The following is an 18,728-nucleotide window of genomic DNA, read 5'->3' on the forward strand; positions in this document are numbered from 1 at the left end:
AATATTTTAATAGTCTCTGTTCTTTTTAAACTTAACTTTTTTGATACCTACATCAGCAATATTCATTAAATAATGACAAATTTATGATCAATGGTATTTTTATTCATTTACTTAATTTGATAATAAGTGTCCCATTAGAGTACTTCTAGGAAAAGAAATAAAAGAAATAAGTTGCTGCTTTCCAAAATTCATCACATTTTGTACCCTGTACAGTTCCTGAGCATTTAAAAAAAATTCATTTTTTTAATCCCTTCAATAAATCTCATTTTCTGTTCATGTTTTTCGAGTCATAGTTCTTTCAAAACTTTTAACACTGTTATTTTGCATAATAAAAAGTTATATATTTCCTAGTTTAATATGTCTGTATCTTTCTTCATATTCTTATTATATCTAAATTCCCTTTCTAGATAATTTCAAAATTATTCATTGTACTTGTTCTACAGCTTCATTACAGCATGCTGCATCCATCTTATCAAGACATTTATTTATCTTATCAAAAGGTTTGGTAGAGAAATATCTGCTCCATTCTTCTTCTTTTTTACTCTTTAGTTCCCTCTAGTGCCTAATCTTCAAGGTCCCCTTATAAAAATTGTAAATAATGACCATTTTTCCATGATAAAATTTATTCTAATGAAATCCGATTCCAAATCTATCTGGACCCTTAATCTGTTAACTATCCAAAATTCATATTCTAAGCACCCTTTTGCTGCATAATCCGAAATGTATATTCAAAGCAGGTTCTGACCATTTCTGGAGAACCAGTAGCAGAAATTTTGAGTAGTTCAGAGAACTGGTAAATACCACTTCTGACTGGCCCCGCCCTCATCTATTCTCTGCCTCCCGAGTCGCAGCTGATCAGGAGGGAATGGGGATTTTGCAGTAATCTTCCCCTGAAGTGGGGAGGGAATGGAGATTCTACAGTATCCTTCCCCTGCCAGGCCCATCAAGCCACACCACACCCACCAAGCCACGCCCACAGAACTGGTAGTAACAAAATGTGAATCACACCACTGATTCAAAGGCTTTAAAATCAAATTTACATCATATTTCTCTAAAGAAATGAGGACTCACGTAATGAATACAAAACTTTGCCAAATAGGTTCTCTCTCCAGTACTCTAAAAAAATATATCCAAAAAATGATTAAGAAATTGATCAAGATTCATATCCATCAAATGTGGTTTTATGAGTGTGAGCTTGATGGAATCACAGCTCCTAGCCAATCATCTCATAAGCTGACTGCAAAACAGCAGCTTTTATGATCTACTCATGAAGACTGGCTGTCCGGAGTCAAGTGGATAATCTCAACGATCTCTCCTCCCTCCAGAGTGATTTTAACAGTCTGGCTCCAGCATCTAGCCACAATTCTTGCAAATGTCCTTCAGCTACACATGGCATTCACAGGAAGTCCCCACGTTCTTTTCTAATCACTTTTGGAAATTGCTTGTTAACTGTTTTTCAACTGTTAGGAATTTTTGGATCCTCAAGGTTTAGAGCACCAGTGACTTTTCTAGCAAATAAATAGCTACAAACAAAAGAGTTTTAGTATTAATTATGGGAATTCTATGGGAAAATACTTTTATTTTGAGTTCTTTAAAAAATACAGAACAGAGAGGATTTTAAAGGTTGGACACTAGGAGGAATTAAAAGTATCTAATCATAGTTAAAGGCAAATAACACTGAAATTTGACTTAATGTAGAATGTAGCAAAATATCCTAACATTGGAAATATTGAAGGATATTTTTGAATAATGGACCCAGAAGTTAATTTTAAGAGTGTCTGCTTCTATAGATTGACTTTCTTTAAAAGATATTATGTAAGTGGAACAAGACAAAATTGAGACAGATTTGAAAATGGAATTAATAAAAAGCTCTAAGAATAATATAGAAAAAGATGGTTCATTGAACATAACAAAAGAAACTGACTTATGCCTTAATAATAACTTTAAAATAAATAACAAACTAGATAATCTTATATTGGATTCATAAAAGAGGCTGGTTAAAGCTTTGAAAAATGCTGTAAGGGACAAAAAAAACCCAAAGAGAAATGTATTTTAGGACATTATTCGAAGAAACTAAAGTTAAAGATGAAGGAAGGAATGCAAAGTTGATTTATTTGATCAAGGTTAAAGTAGATGCGTTATCTCTGATAAGCCTTAATGGACTTTGCTGCCTAGGACTAAACAACAAGGTTTAAGGATTCATTTGTAGGTGAGAGATGAAATATAAGCAAAGATCATTTCTATTTTAAGACATAAGTTTCTGAAATTATCTACGGTATATTTGTGATGAAGGGAAAGTCATTTATTTATATATTTCTTTTATTATTTTTCTTTTCAATAGTTTCTATAGTCTTTTTCTTTATCTTCTACTTTTACTTTTTATACTTTTTATAGTTTATATTCTTTATCATTGTAGTTATAGTTTTTAATAAAATTACTATTTTAAAAAAGCACACTTAGGAATATGTTAAAAGTCCTAAAGTAAACCAGAACTTTCCTCATACCTAATTTGATGGTTTTGGTAGGTACTAAGATTTTTGAAAAACCTTTAAGAAGACAAGTCTCATCTTTCACAATAACTATTTTTTGCTAACTTTCCTAAGAGTTTAAAATACACAAAAAATTTTATGATTGGGATTGGAATTTCAGTTGTATATCATTGTGGTCATAAGCAAAGGCACCCACATAATCAGACACAATTCTTCAACCATTTTATAGTGGTTGTTAAGCAAATCGTGGTTGTAAGACTGAATAATTGGTGGTCATTAAGAAAATCTATTTTCCCAACAAAAAGCACTAGAAACTAGCAAACAAAAATCACATTTGCAGTCATGTGACTGGGATTGGTTATAATGGAAGTTGGTTGCCAAATTATTGAAATATGGTCGTGACAGCAGCGTGTTAAAGCGTGTTAAAGATTATCTGAGTCAGCAGTGGTTTTGAGGAGAAAGTTTTAGAGTTTGTTTTCAGAATATTTTGGGGATAATTAGAACGTGGTTCCAAAAGAAACTGTCAGAGGTCATTTTCTGCATTTATAAAAGAACATGTAAATATGTTTAAGTTGAGAGAAAAATAATTAAAAATAAAATAATAATTATGAAACTATTGAAAGTTCATTTGTATTGCTCATACATCACCTCAGAGTTTTGTTTTTCTTTTAGTGCTGACAGTAGAGTGAAATTGTGGGATGTAAGGAGAGCCTCTGCCTGTCTACTCACTCTTGATCAGCATAATGGGGAGAAGTCAAAAGCAGCTTCTGAAGCAAGTAATATATTTCATACATCAATATTATAATTTTATTCTGATATAAATTCATATTAAACCATGCTATTATATAGCCCAGGATAGATTACAGTGTCAGTACTAAATGCTATATGAAAGGTTTCATGACCTTTTTTAAAAAACATTAGCTTTTGTCTTATCCATGGTTAGCATATGACACCAATATATTATATAGTCCCCCAAGAGACTACAACTCTTGACCAAGAGTTGTTTTAAATCTGTAATTATTATTCGTAGTAATTTAGAATGATTCAGACAATAATTAAATATGATTTCAATGTGTTGAAATGGATGCTCTGTTGAAATCTCCCACACTGAAACTTTAGAATTTTAAAGGGATTAACTAACTGGTTTAAGACCAGGTATCTATTTGTTAACTATAAAAATAATCCAGGATTATAGGAATCCTGATGACCTTCATATCTTTCCTAGGATGCAAGTCGCTTTCCTGACTCTTAACTCATTAATTTTAATTGGGGAGTAGTATGGAAATGTCTTTCTGCTTGACACCCCATCCCCCCTTCTATGGTGTGGCATGCTAGTAAATATGCCAGAAGAATATATAAATGACTCTGTGAAATTAAGGTGGTATAACATCACCTTACTGCAGAAAAAATATTCAAGCATAATGGTGCTGTTAATGAGCAAAGGAACAATAAGCTGTCATTAAATTTGCTGTACAGAAGCATTGCATTGGGCAGGGAGCTAAACCAAATGATCTCCAAAATGCCTCCCAGCCCCGGCATTCCATGACTCCACACGTTGCAACTACGCAAGTGAGGAGATTGATGGAAATATCAATGACCAATGTCACAAGAGATCTAGAAATGACCCTCCCTTAAGCTCCATAGAACATTATCAGTCTGTTTCCAGGAGAAGGCTGGTAGTCTGAAGAAACTCCTGTATAATAGGCAGGATATAATAAAGTAGTTGGCTTGAAGCTTACAACTGTGGATCTGGTTGCTGGCACCTAACACCAGCCATTACTCCATTTTTACTCCAAGTGCACACAAGGTGAACTTCTTTTAGGTACAGATCTGCCTAAAGAATAGCCATTAAAAGTGATATTAGAAGAAGAAAAATAAGATGATATCTTCACAGTAAAAATTTGGACAGCCACATTCCATAATAAAACAAATGAAATGAAATAAATTGCTCAATCATATATTTCATCTAGTATTACTTTTTTTTTACTTGATCCTTCTCCCTTTTTCTTTCAAAAAGAAAAATAAAATGACATTGGTATCTTGATGTAGATATTATTCTAATAATGCTACCAGTACATCCTTAAATACAGTACTTACCATTTCCATAATAATGCAACAGAATATTTTTATATATTTTTTAAAATTTCAAAGCACAATATTTTTATGAGATAATAATAATGTTTGCAATACCAAGCTATATATATTGCGGTAGAGAATTTCAAATTGTGCATCTTTTCCTTATAGTAAATACTGCCCATAATGGAAGAGTCAATGGCTTATGTTTTACCAGCGATGGGCTTTACCTTTTAACAATTGGTACAGATGATCGTATGAGACTCTGGAATAGTTCAACTGGAGAGAACACACTGGTAAGACGTATGTGGTTAGAAATGTGGAATTGTTTACATCTCCAGTCTTTTAAAACAATCTGGGTGATTTGTCTCCATCAAGACAGGAGGATAAACAGGAAAATTAAGATGTGTTGGTTATGTTCATTGCCTTGAATTATTTGTAAAAATTATAAAGATGAGATATAAATAAATAAAAACTTGGAAAAATAAGAATTAGAACTATTGATTGATTATGACTACAGAAAAGGCAGCTCAGGTTTTGGATTAAAATTATATGCCACTGACATCTAATGTGTGCACAGTTTGTTTAGAAATCCTGTTTATGGAAGTTCTATTATCAAGGTAATATTTTTGCTGCTTTCTTCCTTTCTTTCAGAATATCTCAGTTCATAAATTGTGAGAGAGTGTGAGAAGATGGATATTTCTTACATAATGGATATAAATGTATCTTTTAATGCTAGAGAATTGGAAGCTTACATTGAGAATAGAAAAAGTGTAATTATGTGAATTTGAGGAAGAGAACACTAGGGAAATAATGGAACGGAAACATAATGAGATTTTTAAAAGCACCCAGCATAATTAGACCTCTTTCTTGTAATTAACGGGCTTCATCATATTGAATGTTGGCCATAACATTTTAATTAAAAAACTATTAACTTACTAGCCTGCACTTAAGTCTTATAAACTCTGCCTTTCCAGCCTCTTTGATAGTTATAAGAGAGCTTGCTCTACAGTAGGAATCTGTAATTTGAATGGCCTATGATCGTAGCGTTTATTTAGAAAAAAAGAAATAAACATATAATATCATGCATTAGTTAACACAACCAGTTTATGGAAGCAGTTTGCAAAAGTATATTAAGAAGTAATGTCTGAACAGGTTTTGGGGTGGAATATGGACACTCGGGGATATATTCTGACTATACTCTCTATCTTGAATCTTATTTGGAGGATTGGTATGAGGCAAATACTATAGAGTATTACATATTGGAGAAGAGGAAAAGGCTATAATAGAGAATATATCAACTGTTGGATACACCATAGTCAAACTATTCTTAAGGCTATTTCTTAGCTATGTTGTTTCTTAATAATACAAAGTATGGTAGGGACACGGTGGCTCAGTGTCTTAAGATACTGAGCTTGTCAATCAGAAGGTCAGCAATTTGGTGGTTCGAATCCCTAGCACCACCTAACGGGGTGAGCTCCTATTACTTGTCCCAGCTTCTGCCAACCTAGCAGTTCGAAAGCATGTAAAAATGCAAGTAGAAAAATAGGAACCACCTTTGGTAGGAAGGTAAGTGTTCCGTGTGCCTTCGACATTGAGTCATAACCACGGAGACATCTTTGGACAGTGCTGGCTCTTCAGCTTTGAAACGGAGATGAGCACCGCCCCCTAGAGCCAGAAAATGACTAGCACGCATGTAGACATCTTCCTTTAAACAGAGTATTTCTAATCCAGAAGCATATATGCCTTGAAAGCTAAATATATAAATTCATAGACTATGAGGGCTGGAAAGTAAGTTGGAGCTCTTATAGCCCAATCCCTTCCATATTGTAGTTGGACATTCACCATCCGTTTAAACAGTTTCCACAATGAAGAGACTCACCTTTTCATATAATCTATTGAGTAACATTATTAGAATTATTTTCCTTAATTCAAATAAACGTCTTGATTTCATTGCACAGTTTCTTTTCCTATCTTCTGGAAGAACTCTGAACAATTCTGCCCCATCTTCTACATGACAGTCCTTCAGACTCTGGAAGACAGCTATCATGTCTCCCACAGACTTTTTATCTCCATGCTAAGCATTTTATCCTCCAATCGTTTGTAACTATATCTCTTCATGTTCCTCATCTTAGCTGTTTTCCTCCAATTTCTCAATGTCTTTCCTTAAATATGATCAGAACTGGATATAGTATTTTAGGTACAGTTGGCTAATATAGAATAGAAAGGAACTGTTTGCTTTTGATCTTGATACTACTCTTGATACGATACAGCCTAGAAACCATCATTTGCTTTTTTTTGCAGCTACCTCACACCATGAATTCATTTACATCTTGTGAAGCACCAAAAAGCTCAAATCTCTTTTTCATGTGTTGTTATCCAGTACATCCCCTCTTATATTTTATTCTTTTCCTACCCAAACATAAAACTTGAGTTACACAGTGTTTGCCACATTTAGTCAGCTACACTAGTCACTTTATTGAAAAAGGATATTGTGTTGATTTGATATGGTTTACTTTCGATAAACCCATGTTGGCTTCTGCCAGGTTTCACCCATTTCTTTGAAATCCTGCTGGTAGGATAGTAGCTTTCCAGTTCTTTTTCTTTCTCCTTTTTGAGAGCAGGAACAACATTTGACTCTCCTGAAATACTATACTGATTTCTGAAATAGGACAGAAAATAACTTCAAGATGACATCAACAAGCTCTAAGAAATAATAGATCTGATCCTTGAGATTTAAACTTGTTCATGGTAGTTGGTCTTTACTTGCATTAGGTTATCACACACTCCTCTTGCCCATTGTTCTGCTTCAGTGCACTTAATTATGTTTCCCCTCAGGGTAGAAGGATATGAGAAGTTCTGCCTTCCCTTACTTGTTCTGCCTAACAAGTTATCATCCTGAATCATTCCTAAGCAGCAAGTGCACCTATTGTCTTTTCCTTTTCTTATTAGTAAAAAGCCATGCATAAGAACATTCAAACTTGTTCCTTCTAACTTTCTGCAGATATTATCAACTTCCAAATATACCTACTTGATTATCTTATTTATCTTACATTTCTTATATACTGTGTGTCCCTTTTAGCAGTTAGTTCAATCAAGGGCTACTATAATTCCACAGTGATTCCCCATATTGTAGTTGTATGTAGCTAACTTCCAGCATTCTTTTTTGAGAAACTCTCCTGTATTTCTTTCTATAAGATCCTATATAGTATATGTATAAAGTTTTTGACTTGTTTGTTTAATTGGGTTCTCTTTATGGTACAGTGTCTAATTTTAAGACATTTGGAGAATATATCATATTTTAGGTATTTGTGCAGAAATATTGAAAATCCAAAAGATTTCACCAACTTTTAAGCACCACTACAGATTTACATTTGTATTAATCCAATCTTAAAATCATAAGGCACCAGTCCGATATTCTTTAGAACATGAGATGATGGATTTTGTAAAATAAGATATTCAAAATTTGTTTTAAACTTTGATATGATCTTTCAAAATTTGTTTCAAAGTGGGTGTAAATTCTCAGTGTTTATTTTAGTAACACTCTTTAATTGTTTGTACTCAATGAATTATAAGCTTAAGTTCCACCAAAATATTTTCTAATATAAGCCAGGATTTTAGTTTTGACTAAGTTGTTTTTTTAGGGTACACAGTTTTGGGGAGGAGGGCTAAGGGCTGAATTTGATTTTCCAATAAACGTTTGCTGGCCACACTTCATGAAATGAACAGGTCCTGGATATGGACTAACTTTACATTTTAACTTTGAATTAGTTAAATACAGTAAGGTTTCATCATATATTTCATTCAGTAACATTCAATCTAATTAATTTTGGAAAAGCTTATGGATCACTGTCCAAGGCTATTGAAAATCACAGGTAGCCTTGGGTCATCTGGTTGGGCAACTCCCTGTTTTGTAATCACAAAAAGTGTAGTTGAATAAGCCTCTATATTTAAAAGGCAGTATTCTTTTGATGCAATATATGTTAATGTCTATAATAATAGTTGTTTTATCCATAGCAATTAATGTGATACTGCGTATCACTGTGTAAATGATATTTGGAGATAAACTTCTGTTTTGCAATTTAGTAAAACTTTTTCCCATTGCCACACCTTAGACACTACCAGAAGGTTGTTTTTCAGTCACAAAATGAGAGAGTTAAAAAGATACCTTCAGCCAGTTGTTGGATAATTGTCTCAGTCACAACAATATGGCAATTATACTTGTCATAACTTGCCATATTGTCTATTACATGTATAGTCAGTACAAGTATTCAGTTAACTTTGGTGTCCTAATGAAACCAAAGTCCAGTTGCTTTTTTGAAAAAGCACCTTTGGGACAAGAAAAATGTGACTAAAATAAACTTTTGTCAAAGTGGGCAGAAAGTGCAACTATTGCCTTTTCAAGGTACTACTGATTATCCCCTTTTGAAACCTTCCCTAAGAGTCACTACCCAGTAGAAGAGTGCTGGCAAGATTACCTACATCTATCTAAGGCAAGTTTTAATTGACATGAACCTTTGAAATTCAGAGTCAACAGTCACTGCAAGAGCAATCAGCATAGAACACAGAAAGATCAAAGCCTAGATAAAATGTAATACTCCTTTATCCTCCCAGTTCACTATGTTCTGAACTTTTTTCTATTAATTCTCAGCTGGCAGATAGAATACAGGGAGCCCTTGACTTACAGCTGTTTGTTTAACAATGATCTGGAATGATGATGGCTTTGGAATGCATGCTTCCAACTAGTCTAAATATCGCACCACCCTGCAATTACATTACCATGATCTGAGTGCTTGGCATCCTGTTTCTCCTTACAACCAGTTGCCAAGAGCCCTGAAATTGTATGACTGCCATTTGCAAAACATTCCCTAGAAACCCAGCTACAAAGCTGCTGCAGCTACAAGCTGCTACCACTTGCCAGGAGATTTCCTCTCATTTCTAGGGACTCACTGAAAAGAGCTGCTTACTGACGGACAAGAATTCAGCTCTGTTCCTGAAAGGAATAACTTTCCATGCATGGAGGAGAGCTGAACTCCTTTGGCAGGGTGCGGAAACAAAGATTTCAGCTCTTGTTCTTACACCCAAGCAAAACAGTTGCCTTCCATGCATGGAGGAGAGTTGAACTTCTTCAGCAGAGTGTAGAAATGGAAATGAAATCCTGAAAATTTCAACTGCATTTCTGCACTCAGTTGAAGGAGTTCCTTTCCATATCCAATGGGGAGATGAAATTCTTTGGCAGGTAGTTCTTTCAGTTAGCCCCCAGAGATGAGAGGGAGCAGAAATACAAGCAGAGAAGCAGCAAGGTGAGAAAAGGAGTGTATGATGCCTCAGGTGGGTAGGGGAGGATCTGGGAACACCGATACATGCTGTGCATGAATGATTCTTCACTTATGGGCTGTATTAGGATTTTCAGCTACTTAGTGGAGCCTCCCACTGTTTCCCCCACTCTCCTGAGGCACCCCATGCTTCCTGGGTGGGACTTCTTCCACAAAATTGCTTAACAACCACAGAATCAGGATTGCAGTCATTGAGAGAAGCAGTCACATTAATTACTGCTTTGCTTAGTGACCAAGATTCTGGTCCCAGCTGTGGTTGTAAGTAAAACACTACCTATAAGGAGAAAACATTTCTGCTATTAAAGTAGCAACAGAATGGTAGATGTGCAACAGAATGGATTTCCCAATTTTCCAGATATTTTGAATAATACTTTCCATCAGTCCTAAAATAGTTGATAAGTAGTCAGAAATTGTGTCAATTGTAATCAACAATAGAGGTGATTTACACTGGGCATCAATATCCTGTAGTGGAATAGGACAAGATAAAATAATGCCCTATATCAGTGATGGCTAACCTTTTGCCATCTCATGCCAAAAGCGGGGGAAGCGCAGAGGTGTCGTGCGTGGGCATGCCCACATCCATAATTCTACGCGCACCACCTCCATGGCCCAACGCACAAGCTGGAAGTCTGTTCCCAAACTTCTGATTTGCATGTGAGGTTGTTTTTTGCATGCATGTTGGAGCTAACAGGGCAACGCCTCACGTGCCCTAACAAATGGCTCCATGTACCACAGGTTCGCCATGCAGGCCCTAAACCATTCTTAGCCCAATACGAAGTAGACCCTATGCCTTCATAATGTCCCACCCACTAAGATAATTTCACTGAACACTCCTGGCAAAATGGCAACATTTTAATTTTTAGAAAACTCTCAACATCCACCCTTAACATTTCCCCCCAACCCCCAAAAAACAACTCTTTCAAATAGCTTCAAATCACTGGTTGGAGCAAATTTCATCTTATTTTTCCCTTTTCAGTGTTCTAAGGGTAGGGATAGGAGACAAAAATTCAAATCCCCTTCCTTAGCCTACCAACTCAGTGAAAAACAACTTGACAGTGTTAAGAAAATTAGTATCTTGAGGCATTTTAGGTTTAGAGGAGTTTGCCTCACAAAGGCCTTCCTAAAACCAAGCAAACTGCACATAAAGCACGTAAACACACAAAGTCAGTACATGCTGAAAAACTTTGATCCCTTTCTGACTACACTGCCACATTACCAGATGACTTCCTGAAGGTTAGGAGGCTGAATTGAACCTCTGTTCTATCAAATGCCCCCTTATCATGAGACATTCGATAATAGTTTTTCAGTATTTCTCAGCATAACATTCACTTGTACTCAGGAGGAAAATAGTATTGGGACAATAGGATGAGGGATAATTTTCTACTGTCAGACTTACTTTTGCACAAGCTTGCATACAAAGTTGATATTGTAATGGATATCATATTTAAAGTAATAAAGCAATGGTAGTCACTTTTTATTTTACTCTTCCGTCATTCTGCTAAATATATAGACTAAAGCAGTCTTTATTTAAATTTAATAGTTCAGGATATTTGCTTACCAAGGCACTCTTTATCAGTTCATTAATCTTTTCATTCCCCTCCAGTTTCACATTCTTAAAATATTTGTGTTGTACATAAAAGAGAACTAGTTGCAGAATTATCTCTTCTGTGTGCCTTAGCCACACTTTTTAGTGAGATGGTAAATTATTAAGCTTTGGTAAACTCTCCTGACTAATGCTGTTCTTTTCTTAGCTACTACTTGTAGAAAGAGCAGTTGCATTTTAACCTTCCTTTGTATTGCCAAAGTGTTCTAAGTTGATGTGCATTATAAGAAACCCCCCCCCCATTTGTTTAATGAAAATATGCATTTCATTTTAAATTGTCTCTAAAAACTTCAACTACATAAAAAGATTTATAAACTGGTGAATAGTTCGTATGCATGAAAATTATCTTCAAGGCTCCACAAGGAAAAACATTTATTTCTTCATGCCAACTTCCACTTAGCTTTTTGGTTAAGACTCTGCATGTTAGTTCAGTCTTGGAAAGGCTACTTGTTATAAACTGAGTAGTGCACTCCTTTTGTTTTATTCACTCATGGACATTTCTGGGTTTACTAACAGTTGTAATGTAAATACATATTTTTGTCAATTGATGAGAAAGTATTTTTAATTTTAAAAAATGTAATTACAAATAATGTAGACAAAGAAGTAATTGTTCTCCTTCACTTTTCATTTTGAACATTGCATCCATTTTTAGCTCTGACACTTTCAGAAGCTAAAAAAGAAGTTGATGAGGGTGATCATAATAAAGTTGGATAAGTCTTATGAAGAGAGCTTGAAATAATTGAGAGTGTTTAGCTTTGGAAAGAAAAGATTGCAGTAGACATATAAAAACACACTTAAGTTTTAGGAGGGGTGCCTGATAAAAGAAGATGAAAACCTGTCCTGTTCTCTGCCATCCCAGTATATCAAATAAGCATAATGTTCTTAAGAAACAAGACGACCAATTTCAGTTGATGTTAAGAAAAAAAAATCTAAAAGATTTATTCCAAATCTGGACATATGTCTAAATTAAAACGGATCCAGATAATCAGCTTCATCCAAGAAAACCTGAGATTTTGATGTCACCACACCAATAAGACTTTATTCAAAAAGATTTGATTTGAGACTGGTCAGAAATGTACACTGATGATAGTTAATGACTCTTGTTTAAAGAAAAGTTTTATTGTTACCTTCTTAAAGGAGCTGAAATAGGTTCCTCTGACAAAGAAAGATTTCTAATATGGATTTAGACAAATGTTCTCTCGTATACCAAGATGAGGGTTTATCCAATGAAGTTATCAACCTCTAAGCTACTTACTTAACATCATTGGAATTGGAAATAAATTTCTTTTGTCAATCCTTCCCACTGGTATTATCCAATGTTGAGTTTAGATCTAAGCAGCTCTGAATTGCTTTATCAGGAAACAAAATACCCTGCAAACATATCCTTACAAAATGTCAAAAGGTTCCTCACTATAGGGGTTTACATATAATAGATAACATAACCCAACACTTAAACATTTCTGATTTGCTTTTCCCACATTAGTACATCTGCTGTTGGTTCCAAAAGTTAACATTCAGAACTTCCAAATAAACATATATAGAATGCACCCTCAAAATAATTAATGTTTATATTTTGAGCATATCAGTATCTACTTAGTAGAAAGCGCTATTGACTTAAGTGGAAGTTTTCAAGTAACTATATATATGATCACAGCCTTATTTGTGCTTTGTGCCATTTAAATGTATACAGTTATAAAAAAGTTAAATAGGCACCAAAGATTTTGATTAAACCAAATGTAATTATGTAATAATATTATCAACAGATTTAAATATTAAACATCATCATGCCAAACATGCTTAACATCATTATCATAGCTTCATCCTACATATTATGAATAAGTAAGTTATACCATAAAGGACATTCTAGTCATTCTAATATTCATAACACGTCATATATATTTATTCAAACACATATTTTATTGCATTCTATTTGCAGAGAAAAAGAATTCCTGAATGTCATAGATGTGGTAATAAGATGAAATAATATTCTTAAAAATATAAATTGTAATGCAACTGTAATGAATTGCTATTTTAAAAAGGAAGCCACATGCTGCTTACAATTCTATAATTTTTTATCAGATGTAATCTGCAATATTTGAAATTTTAGGACAATCCTACTGCAAATGATGTAATAATCCTCCAAACATAATGACATTAATGCAAGATTTTATGCTGGGTGACAAGCCTTAAAACCTGGAGAACCATTGGTATCCAGGTTCCTATAGATTCAAAATTGGGCTTGCTTAATGTTACTGAGAATCATCATGCATAAGAGATGTTACATCAGTATTAGAGAATACTAGTGTATCTTTAGTTTACAAGATCTGATGAATTAATAAATGGTAACATACATGTTTCATTAGTCCAAGAATAATTAACAGAGAAAATTGTGAAATGGCCACCGCCACAAAAAAGAGGGGAGGGAGAAACCCCCACCCCCAAAACATAAAATTATCTATTTGATTCTTCTTTCTGTTCTGAGTATCACTCTTACCAATTGTAGCCTTTAGTTACCCAAAGGCTACCGCTATATTTTAAAGAGTTATCAAGTATTTATGAGTTTTTCAAGTTTAAAATTGAATAAATGTTGTTGTGGAGTAGGAAAGGACTATATTCTTTTCAGCAGTATACATTCAATAGGAAATAACCTTTTAAAATTTAACAAACCAAATTTTAATTTTAAGAAAACCAAATTTAACAGAACACTTGCTTTGTGAAATTGGGAGGGCTAAATTTTTTATCTTATATCTTTACAGGTAAATTATGGGAAGGTGAGCAATGAAAGTAAAAAAGGACTCAGATTTACTGTATCACATGGCTGCAGTTCTGAATTTGCATTTGTGCCCTCCGATAGCACTGTTGCTGTTTACACAATTTATTCAGGAGACCTAATAACTACGCTTAGGGGACATTATAGTTCGGTTGACTGCTGTGTCTTTCAACCTAATTTTCAGGTAAGTGAAGTCATCTGGAGAATTTTAGGTTATTTAAGCATGACACCAAACAGGTTTTACTTAAAACACTCAGCTATATTGAGTACATAGTCCCTATAAGGATTATATGCAATTCAAGTGTTCTTCAGTTTAAGAAGGCAAAGCCTTTCAGCTTTTCACTTTGAGGTTGAATATGAGTCTCTCCATGTGTTTCTCTAGCGTTTAAAGTAAGAGAATGACTATTTCTATGCATGGGACTTCAGTTGTTTAATAGACAAATGATGATGTATTTCTTTAAGATTATCCCTTCCCATTAGCAGCATGTCTCATTTGTGCAAAAAAAAATTCTGCTATGTATTTAAGAGGTTATAATAGGGAATTCAACTGGTATATATATTGGGGGATTCAACTGAGAGCGGCATGGTAGCCTAGTGGTGCCTCCCACTCAGAAGATTGAGCGTTCAATCCTAGGTAGTTGCAGGTGTTTTTCTCCTAGGGTGCAAAGAAAAAAATACTTGCTGCAAACTCCGCGTAGCATCAAGAAGGGCATCCGGCCAGAAAATTCTCGGCTTCATCTAGTCACCCAAACTCTACCCTAAATTAAGGGATTACAGGATTTTTATGATTTTAAACTAAATATATTGAAGGACCAGGTTCTTTGGGACCTTTGAAGTTGCAAAACAAAACAAGTATGCTTGAGATCCCATCGAGTGCTCCTAGTCAGATCGACTAATACTGAACTAGATGATCTAACAGCCTGATCCGATTTAAAGCAGCTTCTTGTCTTTACAGCAGTCTATCATGTCAGCATTACAATAATGCTAGTACACAAATTAAGGTGAGGTTCTCAGTTAGGCAAATGTATAATAAAAAACTATAAGCTTTGGTCTTATAGCCATTTGGTCTAGACAATTGAACTTTTGAATATATTTTAAATAATCCTAATGACACTTGATTTATTGTAATAAGTACATTATGAAAGTTAATATTCATGAAATTTTTACAAATGTTAAATTGCATTACAATTGAGATAACATTAACTCTGTAAGTCATTGGAGATCAACATCTCAAGCTTACTTATTATTCATGTGGATTAGAAAATGTTGGTAGAAGCAGGATTTCCAACACTTTTACAGCCAAGAACAGTTCTTAACAAAACATCTTTGAAAACTGTTGCAGCAATTCTTTTGCAATGGTAGAGGCATAGCCAAAGGAGTGGACAGATAAAGAGACAACATAGGCCACAGCTAGATAGAAAGCAAGGCAAAGGGCTCAGAGGAGACACTCCTAAGTAAAGGAGATAATGGGTGGTGGGAGGAATTCTAATTTAAATTGTTTGTAATATTGATGATGACTCCTGCATGGTTTATCCTTCAAGGCCAACATCTATGGAGCGTGAGAAATAATATTCTAAACTTGTTTTGTGGACATAGCTTGAAAGGTCTGTCCCATTGGTCATTAAAAAGTAATTTCTTTAAATGGAATAACCACTTTCCCCTAGTTTAGGTCTTTCAGTAATGGATTGTACATTTTATAATTCTAGAAGTGATTGAAGTTGTAATCCAATATAACCAGGGGGGCTCTGCTACTTCAAGACAGAAATGAATAAATGGCCATGTTTATTTTAATTTATTTTAATTCATTATAAATATATTTCAAATTTATTAGCTTTAGGTATAACCTTTTCACCAACAAATACCACAAGATAGCTAATAATAATATTTTAAAAACAATTATCAGAGTTTAAAAATTGATATTTTTAAAGGATATAACTGATTACCCAACCCAGCATTCAAGCCACTTTATACTCTGATAGCAATAGCAATAGCACTTAGACTTATATACCACTTCACAGTGCTTTACAGCCCTCTCTAAGCGTTTTACAGAGTCAGCATATTGCCCTCAACTATCTGGGTCCTCATTTTATCGATCTCAGAAGGATGGAGGGCTGAGTCAATCTTGAGCCTGGTGAGATTTGAACTACCAAATTATAGGCAGCTGGCAGTCAGCAGAAGTAGCCTGCAGCAGGATAACAGAGAAATGTGCTTTCCTTAGCCAAGTGTTTCAAAGCCTGGAAGAAGATATCAAAAGGTATTTGCTCATATTTCTATTAAACAGTGGTGAGATAAGAGAAGGATGCCTTCCAAATTGTTTGGCAATACATGTTACAATTTTTAGATAGCCTATTCTTAGCTTACACTGGCCTTTATATAGTCTCTGGATCAAACCAACCCTCTTCCTTCTTTTTTGCTTTGTACAGTTGTAACTTAGGAAAACACAAAATCTGCTTATTATGAAGGAAGTCTTGTTGAGCTTATTGGAGCTTATTTCTGAATAATATTTCCCTGTCAGCCCAATTGAAATGGCTAACGTAGCATGCTGAGGTGCCCAGATGCAAGGATAGTGTATTTCCTTATCCAGCATTGCTTAACATTATTTTGTTTGTTTCTTAATGACAGGAACTTTATAGCAGTGGCAGAGATGGCAATATTCTTGCCTGGGTGCCCTATTTGAGGGAACCAGAACCTGATGATACTCATTCTGAAAAGGTAAACAACTTTTAACCTTAGCAACGTTGGAACTGGAGAATTTATAGATAAGGACATGAAAGGAAGAAATGCTTGTCTGTTTTTTTAGTAAGCAACACGGACTTGTCACTAATAGTATGATAGCTAATTATAGTTCCTTATGGCAAGTTGCTGTCTCATCTTGTACTGATTTGAGGTGTGATTGGATTGATTCTATAGGTTCATTGTATTTGTACTAAGGCAAGGGAGACAGACTCAATATTTAGAAATGTGTGTCCTTTACATTCCAAACAAGGGCATGGCTTCTATTTCTTATCCTTTCAGTATGTGAAAAAGTTAAGGTATGGGATAAAACACATGCAGAATGAAAAATATTGGCTGAAGCATGACTTGTTTGTAGCTTCTTAGCTGCTGTTCTTAAAGAAAGAAATTTAAAGCAAACAAGAAGGATTTTACTTTCAGCTAATTCACATGAGTAGCAGTCTTGGTCATAAGCCTGCCTTTACCTATATATAATTATTTCCATTGAGCTGTACAATAATATAGCAGAATTATTTCCAGTGATGGTAGTCATGGGGATTTATAGAGATAGAATCCATTCACAAGTTAATTTTCTATAATTGTAATCACTTTTTTCCTTTATTTTTTAGTTGCCTTCTAAGCAGTGCTTAAATTCTGCATATGAAGATGCATGGAGCAGCAGTGATAGTGAGGCTGGATGAATTCTTAAATGACTGTTAACATAAAGATGATAAATAATCACACCAATTTATTTTAACGAAGGATATTGACTATCAAGGCCAGATACAGCTGTGGCTTTCAGGTTCTTAACATAAGATTTCATGAATGCTTTCCTTTTTTCTCTTTCGTCACTGGCAAATTTTATCCAACCAACATGTTTTCATTTACAGTGAAGTAAGAATGGATTTATTTGTATGTATTTGCTCTCTTCTGTAAAAATACAATGGACCTGCTCATATTTTGTTCTTCAGTAGACCTCAGTTACATTGTTACCCATTCATGTGACAAAATCTTTGTCTTAGGATTTCTTATACAGAGTTACACTTTGTGTAGGTGTAATATTTTCATGGTTGGAAAAATAGGATATGAATAAAAGCCAATAATCTTTATTTATCTTTATAACCTTTAAAACTAATAATCTCAATTGTCAAATTAAGAATGACAAAAATATGTACATAAGAAGCTTATAAAAATGTAACTATTTGCCTCTATTAAGGGCAATCCAATAAATCCATTTGATCTCCAGTTCATATGAAAGTGTCTTTAGATAGAAAAGATTCTAAGAGGACCTCAATCTCTTAATCTAGTCAGATACTGTTGAAAAGATGGATAAAACTGCTTTTTTGCATTGTACTTGACATCATACATTGAAGAGTTGCTGACATATAATAAAGTTGTTACCACTAGTTTGGTTTTCAGATGCATTGATATGCAAGATGTAGCTTTAGAGATGCTATTGAATGACAGCTTCCAAGACAGTAAATGACAGTAAATTCAAGTAAATGAGGGCAGATACGATATTGTTGCCATTACAGAAACTTAGTAGGATGAAACCCACAAATGGAACATACAGCTAGAAGGATTTAAATTATTTAAAATAAATAGACCAAATAAAAGAGGAGGTGGAGTTGCACTATATATAAGAAATAACTACATCTCTTCAGAAATACAGCACAAAAATGATGAGAACTATCTTGAATGCATTTGGGTCAATATTAAAGGTTGGGGGGAAACGACATTGCCAT

General features: G+C 34.4%; 1 protein-coding gene across 3 annotated transcripts in view; it reads left to right on the plus strand.

Annotated features, from left to right (window-relative positions):
- The window catches only part of ERCC8 (ERCC excision repair 8, CSA ubiquitin ligase complex subunit), a 30,380-nt gene extending 11,991 nt beyond the window's left edge, over positions 1–18,389 (plus strand). For 2 of the 3 annotated variants that reach the window (XM_032213960.1, XM_032213962.1), the window contains 5 exons: positions 3,162–3,265; positions 4,734–4,858; positions 14,258–14,455; positions 16,894–16,983; positions 17,613–18,389. In XM_032213960.1, the coding sequence (XP_032069851.1) occupies positions 3,162–3,265; positions 4,734–4,858; positions 14,258–14,455; positions 16,894–16,983; positions 17,613–17,684 (589 nt within the window). In that variant the 3' untranslated portion in view covers positions 17,685–18,389. The remainder of the gene's footprint in view (positions 1–3,161; positions 3,266–4,733; positions 4,859–14,257; positions 14,456–16,893; positions 16,984–17,612) is intronic. The other variant, XM_032213961.1, reaches the window with a different exon arrangement.
- Positions 18,390–18,728: the final 339 nt, after the last annotated feature.

This window comes from Thamnophis elegans, chromosome 3, assembly GCF_009769535.1.
Source record: "Thamnophis elegans isolate rThaEle1 chromosome 3, rThaEle1.pri, whole genome shotgun sequence".
In the NCBI taxonomy this organism is placed as follows: Eukaryota; Metazoa; Chordata; class Lepidosauria; order Squamata; family Colubridae; genus Thamnophis; species Thamnophis elegans.